The sequence below is a fragment of the Poecilia reticulata genome, linkage group LG11 (genome assembly GCF_000633615.1).
Source record: "Poecilia reticulata strain Guanapo linkage group LG11, Guppy_female_1.0+MT, whole genome shotgun sequence".
Classification (NCBI taxonomy): Eukaryota; Metazoa; Chordata; class Actinopteri; order Cyprinodontiformes; family Poeciliidae; genus Poecilia; species Poecilia reticulata.
In genome coordinates, this window is record NC_024341.1 from 17572970 (window position 1) to 17591696 (window position 18727).

An 18727-nucleotide genomic window follows, 5' to 3' on the forward strand; every position below is an offset into this window, starting at 1 on the left:
CACATGAAAATGGCTTTTCACCAGTGTGAATCATCATGTGCTCAGTTAAATTAACTTTGTGACGAAAACTTTTTCCACAGTTCACACATGAAAATGGCTTTTCATCAGTGTGAATCCCCATGTGACGAGTTAAATTCCGTTTTCGACTAAAACCTTTTCCACAAGTTTCACAAGATAATGGTTTCCTTCCTTCCTGATTGTGTTTCTCAGCTTCAGCAGCTTCCTGGAAGATGACTTGGTTCCTGTTTGGTTCTGATTCAGTTTGGTACATCTGTTCATTAACAGGAACCACCATGTAGGTATCAGTCTCCCGTTTTAACTCAATCTGTTCTTCACCCTGACTGCAGTAAACTTCTTCCTCTTCCACTTTTATCTGCTGGTGTTCTAGATCCTCCTGCTCTTCTTTTATCTGTTGATCTTCTGGTTCTCCTTGTTCTTGTTTCACCTGCAGAGGTTCTGACTCATCCTGGTCCGGATTGAAGCTCCTCTCCTGGTTACATATCTCCTCCTCATAAATATTATGTTGCAGGCAATCTAGATAATAAAACAGAGGAAAATTAACAATTGTTGATTTTATTGAAGTAAATGAGAAAACAATTTCATTGTTTGGGAGAGAAATCACCAGATAAACTTGGGTTCCCCAATTGCAGTATTCTGATTGCTGATTACAGATTTTTAAAAAGTCTGACTTGTCAATTCCTGTTTTGACCAATAATCTGGAATTTATAAACTAATAGAAGTTTTTCTGGATCTCTTGTTAGTTAGGGGCATGCCATGGCAATGCATAAGGAGAGCTGCCTCCATGCATTGCACGGCAGGCACCTATTGTTCTACACCCAATAGAATGTCTCTTTATTATTGATTATTTATTTTTCTTCCGTCACAGTTAATGCGGCTCGTACCGCTGCGTGCCCATCCACAAAAGTGGAATCAAAGCGTGCAGCTCGATGCCCAGAAGGGAGCCATTATTTTTATTGGGGATCGGAGTTATGACTGCGACGTAAAAAGCGAAAAACGAGCGAAATTTCCAACTGCCAAAACACAGAGTGTAACTGACACCAACTGCCGCTTTTTTCGAGTGAGAAACGGAGTGGAATTTTGACCCCAAAATAATTTTGAAATCGCTCTCATGGCCGCAAAACTTGTACCATTGGTATGAAAGTTGGTCATGTAATCGCACTGAATGCCTGCTCCGGTAAAATGTTTTCAAAATTTTGCTAGGGCTTACGGTTTTCCTTCCAGGTGCTTCAGAGCAAAGTGATGGGACAAGACTAACTGACGCTCCTCCCCAGTGTTTTACATATATTTCTGAAAAATGTTTGAGCTCCGCGCACACCATATTTCTCTCATCACTGCAATTTACTGTGAATGACCTGCAGATATGAATCACGGAACTATTTGAGACGACAAATAGCCCTTTCATACGCATCAAACGGGTTTTGGATCGACCTTACGGATTCTGAACGGGAAGGAGTCGTTCGGACTGCTTTTTTCATTAAAACTGACTGGGTGTCTCATAAAGTTAGATAAAGTCTCACACACACACAGCAGTTGGCAGAGGCTTAATCGCTATAGCAACAGAAAACATAGAAAGCAGAGCTGCTGGTTTGGACTACAAAGTCTCTGTAGTTCTAAACATGGCAGAACACTTTAATACAGAGGACAGAGAAGAAGGTCAGAACTACAACATGGTGGAACACTCAGTTAATATAGAGGAGGGCTGAGCTGGCATTTAGAGCTACTTGCTGTTTTGGTCATTATATAGCTGGATTAACCAAACCACTGTTACACATTGGATTAGTGTGGCCATTTTAAATGAAGCATACTAAAATTTTCAAAATAAAAGCCTAGACATTTTTCACATCAGGTAATTGCTCTTTTGGACTTTATGTGACTGGTTTAAACAAACCACAGCTACACATTGAACTAGTACGGTCATTAAAATAAAGCTTACTAAAACTTTCAAAATAAAAGCCTGCCTATTCCTCTTACATCTTACATACAATAATATTTAGCTTTTTTTATGGGTTTTTTCCTCAGGATTGTGAACTGCCTTGCGCACTCAATTATTACAATTATTACACTCAATTATTACAGAGGAGGGCTTAGCTGGCAGTTAAGAACTACATAATGGTGGAACTCTGAGTTACTACAGAAGGAGGGTGAACAGAATGTTATAAATACATACAGGGCCGAATTTTCTGGGCACTATATAACTGGTTTAACCCAACCACTGTTATACATTGGATTAGTGTGGCCATTTAAAATTAAGCTTACTGAAAATTTCAAAATAAAAGCCTGTATATTTCTCTCAGGCCTTTATTATGTTTTTCTGTTGGGTTAATGCAGAGAGAGCTACAGATATAAATTGCAGTACTATCGGAGACAAGAAATTGCCCTCTTATATGCTTCAAATGTTTTTCGGATCACTCTTACGGATCTTGAACAGGAAGGAGCTGTTTGGACTGATTTGTTCAGAAAAACTAACTGCTTCAAACAGTTAGAATTCAATCTCTCCCTGTGTGTCTCACTCACATGATAGTTGAGCTAGCTGCTCTTTAGAACTACAATGACTTATGGTCAGAACTACAACATGGCAGAACTCTCAGATACCACACATTAGGGCTGAGCTGGCATTTAGAACTACTTGCTGTTTTGGGCATTATATAGCTAGGCCATTAATCCAATGTGTAACAATAATGAAGCTTACTGAAAATTTCAAAATAAAAGCCTTGACATTTCTCACATCAGGTAATTGCTCTTTATGGGACTGGTTTAAACAAACCAAAGTTGCACATTGAATTAGTGTGGTCATTAAAATGAAGCTTACTGAAACGTTCAAAATAAAAGCCTGCATATTCCTCTCACATCAGTGCACCGCCGTAGGCGATGCAATAATATAGCTTTTTTTTTCACCTTTTTTTTCTCAGGATATTAGCACAAAGAGTAGCACTTCACTGCCCCCTAGTGCATTGCCTTGCGCAGCACACACACACAGCAGTTGGCTGAGGATTATTTACTATAGCAGAACTAAACACGGCGGAACTCTCAAATAGCACACATTAGGGCTGAGCTGGCATTTAGCACTACTTGCTGTTTTGGGCATTATATAGCTGGACTGTTACACATTGGATTAATGTGGCTATTAATCCAATGTGTAACAGTAATGAAGCTTACTGAAAATGTCAAAATAAAAGCCTTGACATTTTTCACAACAGGTAATTTCTCTTTTGGGCTTTATGTGAGTAGTTTAAACAAACTACTGTAACACATTGAATTGGTGAGGTAGTTCAGGGTTTCCCCCAGAAAACTCGCTAAGCCCGGTGGTCGGGGTGTCGAGGCGGTCCACCGGTGGTCCACCAAGTTTTTGTATTAAAAGATGTTAAGTTGACAGGAAATGTAAAAGTATTAATTTCTAATTATATGGTACGGGAAAACGACTTCAGTGAAATGCTATTTAAACCCACAACTAGTCTAAAAACAACAACATGTTTAATCCAAATCAAGTCAGCGGCTCCATCAGGCCTCAAAGCGCTTCAGGTGCCCCATAAATGCTAATATTTTAACACAGACCACAGATACATAAATGTAACATTTGTTTATTGAGATTATCAATGCTGTTAAATTTTATTCAATTGTTTAGGTATAAATTAAAAGATTTTAAATTGCTTAACATTTAGATCCAAGATTTTAAGGAGCTGGCAAGTTTACTTTGTAAAACTTCAAAGAACAATATTCATAGTTAGATTGTTTTGTTACCATAGCAACAATCTGATGCTGTGAATTTAATCTTTTAATTTACACAAATTAGTAAACTGCGATTATAACTTATTGCTTTTTAGGCTGGACCAATTAAACTACTCCCTTCTCCCATATTTCACTAAATCTAACACAGAAGCTGTTAGAGGTGCTGATATTTTAGCAGCAAGAGGGGCCCCTAAATCAGAGTATGCTTAAGGCCTCATACAGCCTTGGACCGGCCCTGTAATCTGCTGCACTATGCAGAGATGTGCAACAAACAGGAGATTTAATTCAATGCTGCTAATGTGGCTTCAGTAGCTCTTCCATTTCGTGTCTGTTGAGTTTTTAATAATCTTCACAGAAACCGTTTTGGTTGGTCGAGTTTATGGGACGAGTTTCTCAGATTTCCGTGCGGCCGCGCGCTTTAACTCTACGTAGACAGCGCATTTGATATGGTTTGATGCATCGTGTAACCGGAAAAATAATAATAAAAATTATAATAAAATATAAAATTAGTGTGATGCGTGACTCCGAGGAGAGCCTGAAAGCTCCTCACCGGGCTGAACCTGCATGATGAGGTTAGCGCTGCTCGTTATCCACAAACGCTCCGGCCAACCGGGACCACAGACATAAACTTTACAGGGAAGACAGACAGAGCCACACGCTGGGCAGCGAGGTGAGATGTAAACGCCGCATATAATTGTTCGTTTACAAAGATAAATCATTCTCACCGCTCCACAACACGCACCTCTGAATTTGCTACAAGTTATTCCTACGGTTCGCATGGAGCTGCACAACCAGAGCTAACGCGGCGGGTTTTAAACTCTTACCTAGAGTTCTCCAAAGGATCATAATTCCTCACAGTAGGTTTATGTAAATATCCATACAGGTCAGCCTGTGTCCAGTTTGAGTGAAAGGAGACGCGCGCGATCCCACTGAGGTAAAGCAGCACGCGAGGCAAAGCGCAGAGGGGCCAGCTGTGTGATTAGTCCGCGCGCTGTCGGGTTTAAATGCAACTATAAACCTATCTATTATAAACCTATCCCTTAGGAATAAATCTGCTCTGCTAGTGAAATGCTAGGAGCAAAAGAGACGCTTGCAGCCCTGCTTTAAAAAAAAAAAAAATATATATATATTTATATATATATATATACATTTTCCTAGAAACGTAAACAAGCAACGCTTAGCCTGGCGGCGGGACTAGTAAAGCATGGCGGGCCGCCAGGCTTATAATACACTCTGGGGAAACCCTGTAGTTAAAAATAAGCTTACTGAAACTTTCTAAATAAAAGTCTGCATATTCCCCTCAGGTTAGTGCACTGCCGTAGGCTGTGCAATAATATCAGCCTTTTTATGTTTTTTTTCCCCCTCAGGATAGTTTGCACAAATGTTAGCATTTCACTGCCCTTGACTAGCACTAGCCTTTTACCTAAAGTTAGCTATTAGCTGATTTTCTCATTAATTAGACATCTTTAGTATACTGAATGGAGCAAGTAAAATTAAAACAACATGGTCCTGTTGCTCCACATGCTACTGCCAGCATTTAGGATAAACTTAGCATATTGGCTAATTTTAGCTTATGCATTAATTTTAACATAATGAATGGTACAAGTACAGCTTAGTCATCATGCTTCTGCCTCTCCACAGGTTATTGACTACATTGCAGCTTTCTTTAGCATTAATGCAAATTTTTAGCATCATAACGCTGGGTCAAAGCCGACGGGCACACTTTGGCATGCCCCGTAAAATTTCTGCATGAATTTTCTAGTTCTTTTTAATAGGTTTGATTCCTGTTTTGGGTTGAGTGAAGTATAAAACTAAATGTTCCTCTAGCGGGTTGGTGAATAATAAGAATAAGTTCTCAAGAATTTATAAACTAATAGGAGTTTCTCTGGCTCTCTTCTTTGTTCTAACTAATAAGTAACAGTAAATAGGATGAAATGACAACAGTGGGAAGGATCTGGCAGATATTGCAAGATAAGGCACAGACATGGAGCCAATGAAAGGCAGTGATAATCACAAAGTGATTTATCTGTATATCTGGAGTGTGATCTTATCTAAGAGCAAGTCCTTGGAAGTGCTCTGCTCCACAGTCGCACGGATGTCGTCAGGAAGGGAGCTAGGACTATAAGAGTAAAGATTGTATCTTATATTGAATGTTCTGAAAGGGCAGGTTGTGCCAGAATGTATTGATAAAACCCATTAGACTGTTAAAATATCAATAAATTTTCCTCTCTTGCTCTCAGTGAAGGCAGATGCTTTTTTTTCCTCTGCTCCCTCTCTGCCCTGGCCTGCTCTGTTTTTGTCCTGTCTTTTTCTGTACTTTTGGAGCCTTTCTTTGCACATCCTCCAAATGTGCAAAGATCCAAATGGATCTGGTCAACTGGTCTCTCAATGCAATGGATCAAAATTTCTCGACAAGAAGTCTGGGCACAGGAGAGCCCTCTTGTCCTGTGGGGACACATCCAGCAGGATTCACCTTGGATTTATTCATAACAGGATTTCTGCTGTTTGGAGCTTGTAGATTCCTGAATTATCGACAAATTTGTGACGGACTTGGCTGAACTAGCAAACCGACTGTTGGTGTGGACAGAGACACAAGTTGGATGTGAGTCTTGCTGAGACTTGCAGCCCAGCTGAGGACTGAAAAACTCACTAACAGGATGGAATCGATCTTGGAGAAGTTGCTAGTTTCAGCTCAGTGGAACGATTAAACTAATCTGGATAAATGGGAACTGAGATGTAGCAGAGATACTTTAGGGAAGATTGAAATTTATAATCTACCCAACCTAAGACTTTTTGTATCTGAATTGGCTTTCCTGTGTTGCCTTGGAAGGGCTGCATATTTCCAATCTCCTGGAAGATATGTAAACATAACGCTCCTTCCCACCTCACCCCCTCCTGTTTCCATGCAGCTGTGGAGCTGAGCGTTCCCAAGGACATTCCTTGATAACATCTTATCAGACTTCTGCCAGGAGGCTGAGCCACATGGTTTTATGGCCTTGTGACGTCACCGCCTTCATGCATGTCTTTGTTTTGTCTGAATGTTACCATGTGGCCTAATGTGTCCTTCCCTCTTTTTATTTTGTTAGAAACTGTTGTGACGATCCCCTCCTGTCCAGTAGGTGTCTCTAGTCCTCTACATGTTTTTTCTTGTTTGTTTTCAGGAAGCAGGTAGATGGGCTGTTAACTGCACACACCGGCAGATGATAAAAGTAGGAACTGTACAGTTCTCACTATTTAGAACAATATTAGATTAGTTTTTATATTATTATGCAATGAAACTCCTATTATTGCAACCCAAAAACGAAATTAGAACAAACTTAAAATCCAGAAAAAAATCTCCCAGAACAGGAACATTTAGCTTTTGTTATTACTTAGAAACTGTGGAGTACTCATCACTTGTACAAATTTAGAGCATACTTAGAAAGTCCAGAGAATATTTATACTTATCTAGCAAGCCAGAATAGGAATATCTAGTTTATTTACTTTGGATCAACATTTTGGACTCAATCTCAGCTGCTGAATCTCTCTGAAGCTAGAACTCATGTGCTGGAAAACAGCCGATGAATTACATATTTTAGGCTACACATTTATATGTACATATAAATATAACATGTATACACATAATGGATACACACATGGATATTATATATTATTCAATATTAATCATTATTTATGTGTTTGTATATTTATAAATATATATATTGATATTACTAAATAATTTATTTGTATAATGCTCATCATACATCAATACTTTATTCCTATTGTATTGTTATCCACACAAAGCATATTTAAATATGCTTTAATATGCATCAATGCAATTTAAAAAATACTTTAAAAATACAATTGTTTATAAATGTAGCTTTAACAGCTGTTTGAATAAGGTTTCCAGTAATCAAAAAGCGAGTTATGATCGATTAAATGCCATACGTCATTATGCCTGCCGAACATGTAAGGCTGAGTGGAGTGGTTGACCTCTCCAAGATGGCCGCCCTAAATCTCGTCAGCGACAATAGACCAGAGCGGTCCATGAGGCGTCTATCCTAGACTAGAGCATAAAAAGCTACGGCGGGCCAGATTTGGTTTGCTTTGTTTAAAACCATCGCTTTGCAGCCTTTATGTTTAGGATCGTTGTCGTGCTGGAAGGTGAAACTCTATTCAAATGTATTTTTCCCGTTTTGCAATGTAATGTAATTATGTAATTCATGTAGGAGAGCCATAAAAAAATTAAACAGCTGAAGTCACTGGCTCTAATTTATCTTTACAAAAATGAGCTATTTTTACAGCATAATTGTCACGTCTGTCTTCCTTTATTAGATTAGTTAGATTAGTAGCTGTTCCTTCAGAAAGGAACAGCTACTAAAATGATCCTCATACAGAAAGCTTCTACATTTAGACCTTAACTTTCATCCAATCGCTGGTGTTTCCTACCTATCCGGTGTAAAATAATCCGGGGAGTCCGGGAGAAATCCAGCAGTCTGCGCTGATCATCCATCTCTTCCTCCGACTTGAAGACGATTCCTTTAAACTCTGTTAATGTTTCTTCAACAGGATTAACTACACATTTAAACTGGATTGAAGACATGTTTTTTGTTTGTTTGTTTGTTTGTTTTACAGAAACACTCGAACATTTAACAGAACAAACCATGAGCCATTATCTTCCTCTTCCTCCCTTGTCGTTTTCTTCTTTTTCCTTTTCATGGCGGTTGGCAAACAATTTACAGGTGCATTACCGCCACCTTCCAGATTGGAGTATGGATCAGACGTTTAACTATTATAATCGCCCCATAACACCTGTTCTTYTTAGGAAATTAAAAATACTGCTAACAACTACATCCCCTGATGATCTCTGAAACAATTCTCTAATATATAACTTATTTTTATTTCTACTTAAATCTCTAAGTAACACCTCTCTTTCCCGAACATATTTATTACATTCTAAGAAAAATATGCTGTACTCTTTCCATCCATCCATCCATTTTCTTGCACCCTTGTCCCTTAGTGGGGTCGGGTGGGTTTCTGGTGCCCATCTCCAGCTAACGTTCCGGGCGAGAGGCGGGGTCACGTCACCCTGGACAGGTCACCAGTCTGTCACAGGGCTGTACTGTTTCTAATTTTCCACAATAATTACAGCAACATGTATTGTGTTTATTAAATATTTTAAGAGTACCATTTAATCCTGTATGTCCAAATCTTATTCTAGATCTTCTCCCTTTTTATTTCTATTACATTTTCTTAATTGCTAGGTTTCAGTCATGTGACCCAGATGACGCGCGAAATTCAGATGGAGGTCCAGGAGGGGATTTATCCGGTTCAAAACAAAGCAAAGTTGATCACAACTAGTAGCTAATGCCCTAAATGGGTGGGAACAGACGAGGTATCTCGAAAAAATGTGCGTATATTTAGGATATGGTCCGTATTGTCTCGGTAAAATAAAATAAAAAATCTTCTCTTATCAGCCAACTCATTTCCTACCACACCAATATGGGCAGGAATCCAAACTAGTTTAACATGAGAATCATGATTTTTAATCCTGAAAATCTAGTGAATTATATCCAGTATAATATCTTGCCTTGATTCTGAGTTTACCTCTTGAATACCAATTAATGCACTACTTGAATCTGAACAAATTAAAACTAATTTTATGTTCCAGACATGATGCTGGAGTTATTGTACTTCTGCCTTTTCTGAATCTAAACTGATAAGACTTAATCTTTTCCTTAGATTCTAAAAAATAAATCAATATGTTATTTACCATGTTTTCCATAATTTTACCTAAGCATGATTTTAGAGCTACTGGTCTATAACTTTCAGCTGAATTAGGATCTGGTAAAGGTTAATAAGCCATCAGAAATTAAACTGATGGCTTTAAACTGAACAAACTGAAATTAAACTGAACAATTTGTCTCTGTGTGCCTGGTCTCTCTGTCAGGTTGGGTCTCTGGCTCCCCTCTCTGTGATCACCTTTAAATCAAGTTGGGTGAGAGGAGGGTGACCCGATAAAACCTTTGTCTCACCTTTCTTTTCTCTCCGGTTTCTTCTTCTTCCTGCCAGACAGGGTACGGTTAATAAAAAAACAAAACAAAAAGACAAAAGGGAAATGTATAGTCAATGGTAAATGTATGTATAACACTTTACTGCAGATGATGTTAAAGGGCTTTACATGTTGATGGTGGTAAGCTACATTGTAGCCACAGCTGGCATGGGGTAAACTGACAGAAGCTGCTACACAATCGGCCCATCGGATTTCTGACTAACACCAGGCAAGGTAGGTTTGGTGTCTTGTTCAAGGACTCAACAACTGAGATGGATGTGGAGAGTCAGAACCAGCAACCCATCAGTTACAGGAACCACAGTGGCTACAACCAGTACAGGTGTAGAGCCACCATCTACTGGGCTCAAGTATAAGGCATAACATGCACTAAAGGAAAACTCAAAACCTTTATTCTTACATGAAATTTTACACAATTTCTTTCTAAAATACATATATAAATGCACATACAAATAGTTTTAACATAAAAATACAGTAATCTAACAGCTGCAGCAGAAAAGAGCAAAATATTACTGCTAAAACTAGAGAAAAAAGCAAATAACTGAAAACAACCACAAGTACTTTGTGCAATCAATGCATGACAATTAGTTTGTGGTGAATCTGGCATTTTCTTTAAAGTACAAATGTATTTTATTTCATTTGAAAATATTTTAATTAGGTAGAGTAAAACTGGTTAATATAATTTGTAAGAAATTAAACTTTCAATCTCATTTTACTAGGCAAAACTATCACAAATATTTTTTTTGCAGATTTTTTGAAAACACTCAACCATTGTAGTACATTCTATTTTTGATTTTAAAGACTACAATAATAAACCCCACAAACTCTATTGTACATAATAATACAAATCAATCCCTCAAGTCCAATCTTGTGAGAATGTTCTGGAAGGGAGTCCAGRTCCGGTCAGACTTTGTTCATGCATGAAATAGTCAGCATCAGTCCTGGCTCTCCTCAGGGCTGTGTGCTGAGCCCTCTGCTCTTCACTTTTTACACACAACATACAGTTTGACACAAACAGAATGTTCATTTAATAACATGCAGTTTATCATTATTGTTTTTGATACAGAATATGCCAGAAAAAACAAAGCATCTCTGAAGGAAAATGTGTCATTATTGCACATCTCTAAGTATAAAAATGTGAAGATCCAAATGACCACATTTAACAAATACAACAACTTTCAGCTTTATAAACATGAAACCCTTCCAGTCTTTGATTCTAGTTTTTAACCAATATCAATTCTATAGTGAACCTCAGCATAGGACATGTGTGGAAAATACTTCTACAGCTTTTCACCTCTGTGACGCCTCATGTGGTGAGTTAAACTAACTTTGTGACTAAAACTTTTTCTACAGTTCACACATGAAAACGGTTTTTCACCAGTGTGAATCCTCATGTGTTGAGTTAAATTCCGTTTTCTACTAAAACTTTTTCCACAGCTCACACATGAAAATGGCTTTTCACCCGTGTGAATCATCACGTGTTCAGTTAAATGCTGTCTTAGACTAAAACTTTTCCCACAGTTCCCACATGAAAATGGCTTTTCACCAGTGTGAATCCTCATGTGCAGAGTTAAATTCTGTTTTTGACTAAAACTTTTCCCGCAGTCCACACAAGAAAATGGCTTTTCACCAGTGTGAATCCTCATGTGCAGAGTTAAACTAACTTTGTGCCGAAAACGTTTTCCACAATTCACGCATAAAAACGGCATTTCACCAGTGTGAATTGTCATGTGCTGTGTTAAATTCGGTTTTTGACTAAAAGTTTTTCCACAGTTCACACATGAAAACAGCTTTTCACTGGTGTGTATCATCATGTGCTGAGTTAAACAAAATTTGTGACGAAAACATTTTCCACAGTTCAGACATGAAAACGGTTTTTCACTAGTGTGAATCCTCATGTGCTTAGTTAAATTCTGTTTTTGACTAAAACTTTTTCCACACTTCACACACGAAAACGGCTTTTCACCCGTGTGAATCATTATGTGCCGAGTTAAATTCCGTTTTAGACTAAAATTTTTTCCACAGGTCACACATGAAAATGGCTTTTCACCAGTGTGAATCCTCATGTGTCGAGTTAAATCCTGTTTTAGACTAAAACTTTTTCCACAGGTCACACATGAGAAAGGTTTTCTTCTTTCCTGATTTTGGTCCTCAGCTCCAGCAGCTTCCTGGAAGATGACTTGGTTCCTGTTTGTTTCTGATTCAGTGTGGGATGTTTGTTCATCAACAGGAACCACCATGCAGGTATCAGTCTCCTGTTTTAACTCAACCTGTTCTTCACCCTGACTGCAGTAAACTTCTTTCTCTTCCACTTTTATCTGCTGGTGTTTTAGATCTTCCTGCTCTTCTTTCATYTGCTGATCTTCTGGTTCTTCCTGTTGTTGATTCACCTGCAGAGGTTCTAACTCTTCCTGGTCCAGAGTGGATCTCCTTTCCTGGTTCCATGGCTCCTCCTTAACGTTATGTAGCAGGTAATCTGGATAAGAAAACAGAAAAAAGGAAGAATTGTTGACTCTTTTGACTAACCAGATAGAGTAGGGGTGCACTAATGGCAGTTTTCTGATTACAGATTTTTAAAAAGTCTGACCTACCGATTATTTTTTTGACTGATACCATTCTTTCTGTCTGAAATGTCACTAAATATAGCAGAAAAGTCGTTCAGTTGACAAATGTGAGGCGACTATTGTTAACTGTGAACGTGCAGACATGACCTGGTGGGCCGGTCTATCAGTCAAACCTCTCACTGGAGAGCAGAAGAGTAAGTAGTTAATTTTTAGACTTTTGCTGAAGCAGATAAGATCAGTGGATAAAGTTTGTTTCACATTTAAGTATCTGCCGATCACTGATCTCCCAAACTTAAGGAAATCGGGGCCAGTTAATCAGCTAATCAATAAATCGGTGCACCCCTGAAAAAGAAACCTGAAGATTTAACAGTGCAGACTTCAGTCAAGATATTCAGCTGATATTTGGAGAATTCTCAAATGACCAGATTTTTACAAGTTATTTTGTCCTCCTATTTATTACCGTGACATTATTTATTGTAGGCATTAATATTATTTAACAGCACATATATATTTATAATTTTTTTTTTTTACAAATTATTTTACATGTTATTTTATGCTACTWATACCACTTCCCCTCTGCTGCATTGTCTCTACAGTAGCTTGTATTCATAACTCTTAAACTTTCCATATTGTGTGATATAACCACATACATAAATCATTTCAGTAAAGCTTTATGTTAAGACCAACATAAAGCGGAATGTAATTGTGAAGTAAAACTGACCATGTGAACTTTGAGACATTCTAACACATGAATATGTTTTGTTTTAAACCATCGCATTGTAGCCCTGGCTTTATGTTTAGGGTGGTTTTCGTGCTAGAAGGCGAAATTCTATCCAACCGCGTTTCTGTTTTGAAATGTAAATATTAATACGGGGTGAGAAACAACTGAGATCACTGGCTCAGTTTTTTTTCTCTACATGAATTAGACATTTTCACAGTATAATTGTGACGTTTGCGTTAATTGACCTGTTAATAAAACATTTATACAGGAGGGGAACAGTTACTAAAGTGATTTACATACAGAAAGCTTCATACATTTAGACATTAACCTTCATCCAAACGCTGGTGTTTCCTACCTATTCGATGTAAGATTATCTGAGGAGTCCGGGAGAAATCCAGCAGTCTGTGCTGATCATCCATCTCTTCCTCCGACTTGACGATGATTTATTTAAACTTTGTGAAAGTTTCTTCAGCAGGATTAACCGCTTGCTGAGAAACTCATTCAGTAAAAATCTCGAATATTCAACAAAACACACCAGGCGCCATTTTATCGTTCTTATTCCTCCTCTTCCGATTCTTCTTCTTTGGGATGTTTTGACTATCGGCATTCATAAGGTGGCCTTACCGCCAYCTTCTGGATAATACGGTTATTACATCTAAAGATTTCTCATACTGTTCCAGTTCTCATCGAAAAAACTAAAATCTTCTCTTCCACTTGATTTAAATAARACAAATACAATATTAGTATTCTGGTTCTCCACAAATCAATAGGTAAAACTTTCTTACATCTCACAACATGTTTCACTGTTACACAAAATAAGAACATTTCCTACAATACAGTAACAGTCAGAAATTTAAAATCGACACATAATTATCTCTTAACCTGGAGTTGACCCTCTGCTTCTTGTACTCTCACATATATTCTGACATCTGTGGAGGGACATTAGTGACTTTGGGGATGACTTCTACCGGCAGCACAAGGTGCATTTGCTCCGATCTCCTTCAGTTTATAACAACTAAAACGAGAGAAAAAGTCATTTATTGAAATCAATCRCACATACTTTGTACAAACAATGCATGAAAATGAGTTTGTGGTGAATCTTGAATTTTCTTTAAAGTACAAATTAATTTAATTTAACAAGTTTTTGTCTAAATTAAGGTGAATTCATTGTTCCTTTTTCCACATAATGTAACCGGTAGTGTTTATTATAAAAATAATAATAATAATAATAATAATAATAATAATAATAATAATAATAATTATGTGATCGGTATCGGTGATCGGTATCGGTGATCGGTATCGGCGCTTGGCCCTCAGGGGGTGATCGGCATCGGCAGAAAAAAACCTGATCGGCACATCTCTACTGGGTAATATAACTTGAATCAACTGACAGCATCAGTTTCAATCTCGTTTTGCTTTAAAGACAAACCTCATCGCAAATATAGTTTTGTATAGATTCATTAAAAACAATCACCCATTCCAGTACATTCCCTTTTTGATATAAAAAAAACTATAAAAGTAAACCCCAAAAAATCTCTCTATTGTACAGAAAAATAAAACGAAATCCTGCTAGTCCAATCTCATTAGGATGTTCTGGTAGGGAGTCCGTGTCCCGTCAGACTCTGTTAATGTTGCCTCTACTGAACATTACTAAACTGCTCCATAGATATTCAGTTTTTAAGAATGATTTTTTTTTTGGCAGCACAGAAAATGCCAACAAAGAAAAAGTATCACCTAAGGAAAACAAATCAGGGTTGCCCATCTCTGCGTTCACAGCTTGAAGGGACCCGCAAGCGCAGTAGAGGGCGCAATAGCGTCAGTGTTCTCAGTGTTCTGCAACAGCCACAAAAAGAAGAAGAGCTCAATGTTTGCGGAAGTAAACATGGAGGCTAATAGTGGAGCATCGCTTACACATTTGAAGTTTTTGCTAGGCCGTAGCAGCATATTAACAACTTAATCTTCCGTATCAGATATTCAAAAAGAATCCGACCTGTGCAGTTCAGACTGTCATGAAAAGATCAGATACAGGTCGCATTACGTAAAAAAACAAAATCGGAATTGGGTCACTTCAGGCTGCAGTGTGAACGCAGCCCAAGTAGGTGACACAAGTCATAAAAGGAAAATACTTCTACAACTTCTCGCCTAAGTGACTCCTCATGTGCTCAGTAAAACCCTGTTTTTGACTAAAACTTTTTCCACAGTTCACACATGAAAATGGCTTTTCACCAGTGTGAATCATCATGTGCTGAGTTAAATTCTGTTTTTGACTAAAACCTTTTCCACAATTCTCACATGAGAAAGGTTTTCTTCTTTCCTGATTTTGGTTCTCAGCTTCAGCAGCTCCTTGGAAGATGACTTGGTTCATGTTTGGTTCTGATTCAGTGTGAAATGTTTGTTCATCAACAGGAACCACCATGCAGGTATCAGTCTCCTGTTTTAACTCAATCTGTTCTTCACTCTGACTGCAGTAAACTTCTTTCTCTTCCACTTTTATCTGCTGATGTTCTAGATCAGGGGTGCCCAAACTTTTTGAGAGCAAGATCTACTTTTTCTCTCACCAGCTGCCTGAGATCTACCTCATGACACAAAGACATAAAAATTGCAAATTAAACTCTATTGACTTATTTTATATGTGAATATGCATCAGTTATAGCAGAAATAATAAAGTGACAGAAAACCTAATCCAGTTTCTTCCTCAGTGAGATTCTGACACTGGGAGCTGGTTACTGGTTTCTCAGTCAGAAGCTGGTTGCAAACCTGACGCCAGCAGGTGTCAGTCAGTCATGATAGATCTGAAATTTGGTTTGATGATATCGATATGAGAAACTACAGACTGATAGGAGGAACCAAAGAGCCCAATAAAGGTAAAGGCAAATCTTCTGAATTCGGGATATAATTAATTTAATTTCACATAATTATTGCGGTAGAATTTGTAAAAAAAAAACTAATGAAATGTATTTGTCCTATCTGATGTTTGTGGTGATGTATACTCACAAACGAACGAGGTAATTAGTCCAAGTTTGTCGTTTGTTGAATGTTCAGAAACTACGGCAGGTGTGATGAGTCACAGCAAAGGTAAACAAAGGTAAAACAACCCGAACAGACGACCAACTCAAAACCACTCCTACCTTTTTACTCTCCATCTCTCTTTGTCGTGTAAGCCCACCCGTTGCTGTGGCAACCGCCTGCGATCCACAGGCCGACCAGAGATTACGTTAAAAACACAACATTCAGTCCGTTACGATATCAGGTTTCCAGGCTTGATATTCATTTCTCGATTATTAGTAAGCCTCTCATGAACACAGCGGTGGTTGAGTAGYTAATTTAAACTTTCAGGTYGCATTCATCCGAACTGAACGTCACTGATTCTCAACAAATCTCACTATTCTGCGTCCTGATACACGCAAGCGGGAAGAAAAACAACAACCATGACGGACTATATGAGGAGGAAGTTGTTAATGTGCTGCTCCGGTTGGTCAACAACTTCAAATAMGTAAGCTAAGCTCCACCGTTAGCCTCCATGTTTACTTCCGCAAACACTGAGCACTTCTTCTTTTTATGGCAGTTGGCAGAACACTGAGAACGCTGACGCTATTGCGCCCTCTAGTGCGCATGCGGGACACTTTCAGGTCGTTTGCCMGTTCACACTGCAGAAYTCATACAGGTCGCATTTACTGGCAGTGTGAACGGCCCCGGCAAAAAAATCGGAATTGCCAAAAAATCGAAATTGGGTCACTGAGGAAGTGCTGGCCTCAGCGTCCTGGCGGCGTTCAGTTTGTCACCTGCTGAGATCGACTCAAAACCGACGTATTTAGATCCTCCTGTTCTTCTATCAGCTGATCTTCTGGTTCTTCTTGTTCTTGTTTCACCTGCAGAGGTTCTRACTCGTCCTGGTCCGGATTGAAGCTCCTCTCCTGGTTACATATCTCCTCCTCATAAATGTTATGTTGCAGGCAATCTAGACAATAAAACAGAGGAAAATGAAGAATTGTTGATTTTACTGAAGTACATGAGAGAAGAATTTCATTGTTTGGGAGAGAAATCACCAGATAAACTTGGGTTCCCTGATTGCAGTATTCTGATTGCTGATTACATATTTTTAACAAGTCTGACTTGTCAATTCCTGTTTTGACCAATAATCTGGAATTTATAAACTAGTAGAAGTTTCTCTGAATCTCTTGTTAGTTCAATAGGTTTGATTCTGGGTTGAGTGAAGTATAAAACTAAATGTTCCTCTAGTGGGTTGCTGGCAGGGGTGAAAGTAGGCGGCTACGGTCGGGTATTGCGTACCCCTAAAAGATTTAGCGGGGGTACGCAGTGCAAGAGAGGGAAGCGGCTGTCAGCTGGAAAACATTAATGGGTTCACTGTGTAGCCATGAGTTCACCCATTAATAAGCCGTGACTGATTAGTTTTTCCAAGAACAATCTAAAACACGACTTAATCAGTTGATAAATACCTTTTTTCCCCATTTCATATTGTTTCTGATAGCGGAAGGTTTTGAGTCGATCTCGGCATTAGGTGACAAACTGAACGCCGCCAGGACGCTGAGACCAGCACATCCTCTGGCTCGCTTAAAATGTTCGCAACTTTATTAAAGAACAAGAACAAAAAATCAACAAAAAGTGTTCAAATTAATGACCCAACAACAATAATAATCTCAGTGATTATTGTTTCAACAAGGTGTTGCGCAATTCTGTGCGTTTCGGTTCTATTACCAAAATAACGAGAAGAGCAGGAGTTTAAAATTAATTAATCAACCACCACTGTGTTCATGAGAGGATTATTAATGATCGCAAATTAAATATCAAGCCTGCAAACGTGATATTGTAACGGACTGAATGTTATATTTTTAACGTAATCTCTGGTCGGCTTGCGGAGCGCAGGCAGTTGCCACGGCAACGGGTGTGCTTAAATGACAGAGAGAGAGTAAAAAGGTGCTAGTGGTTTAGAGTTGATCACCTGTTTGGGTTGTTTTACCTTTGTTTACCTTTCTCATGGCGTTTTTTTTGGCTTTTTGCTTCTTTAGTGGAAATATTGATGTTGATGATATCTTCTCCAAAATGATAACCTTTTGCAATCTTTATAGCTAAACTGTTGAAAATAAGGTTCTAACATTCACAGTGACATTGAAATAAAACCCAGTCCAACATCTGGCTTGAGGTGATTTCTCTGGAACCTGTTGGAGGAAAAATATCCCAACTTCAGAAGATGAGCTTTTAACCTAACAGAGCTCTGTGGTTCCTCCTAGCAGCATGAGAGTCAGGGTGAGGAGGCACCATGTTAGGAAGAGAAGTGGAAGCTGCAGGATCTTCAGAACAAACGGGTCATGATGCTGGGCTACTGATTATCCCTCTGTCTGGACACAGGATCAATAGAACCAGTTTAAAAGCTAAAATGAATGGTTGTATGCCAGACATGGAAAACTGGGATTCACTCCATGCCATGATGTTCAGAATTTAGGTCTCATGGCATCTCAAGGTGTCAACATTGCAGCCAGTGGGCTGAGGGAAATACAGCTTTAATTTGTAACAATTCAAGAGCTAACCAGCTTTTATCACTACGCAAAAAAAAAAAAAAAAAAAATCAACATAGAAACTCCAAATAGTACCCCTAAGAATTTAAAACTACTTTCACCCCTGGTCATC

General features: G+C 38.5%; 2 protein-coding genes across 2 annotated transcripts in view; both read right to left on the reverse strand.

Annotated features, from left to right (window-relative positions):
• The window catches only part of LOC108166693 (zinc finger protein 568-like), an 8640-nt gene extending 187 nt beyond the window's left edge, over window positions 1-8453 (reverse strand). Inside the window, exons 1-2 of the mRNA XM_017307355.1 lie at window positions 8176-8453; window positions 22-534 (exon numbers count right to left, since the gene is read on the reverse strand). Of these exons, the coding sequence (XP_017162844.1) occupies window positions 22-534; window positions 8176-8392 (730 nt within the window). The 5' untranslated portion in view covers window positions 8393-8453. The remainder of the gene's footprint in view (window positions 1-21; window positions 535-8175) is intronic.
• Window positions 8454-10166: 1713 nt separating this feature from the next.
• LOC103472629 (zinc finger protein OZF-like) lies at window positions 10167-13818 on the reverse strand. The gene is made up of 2 exons (XM_008422386.2): window positions 13437-13818; window positions 10167-12272 (listed from the first exon to the last, which is right to left on the reverse strand). Exons 1-2 carry the CDS (start codon window positions 13498-13500, stop codon window positions 11077-11079), a joined length of 1260 nt encoding a protein of 419 aa, XP_008420608.1. The 5' UTR covers window positions 13501-13818; the 3' UTR covers window positions 10167-11076.
• Window positions 13819-18727: the final 4909 nt, after the last annotated feature.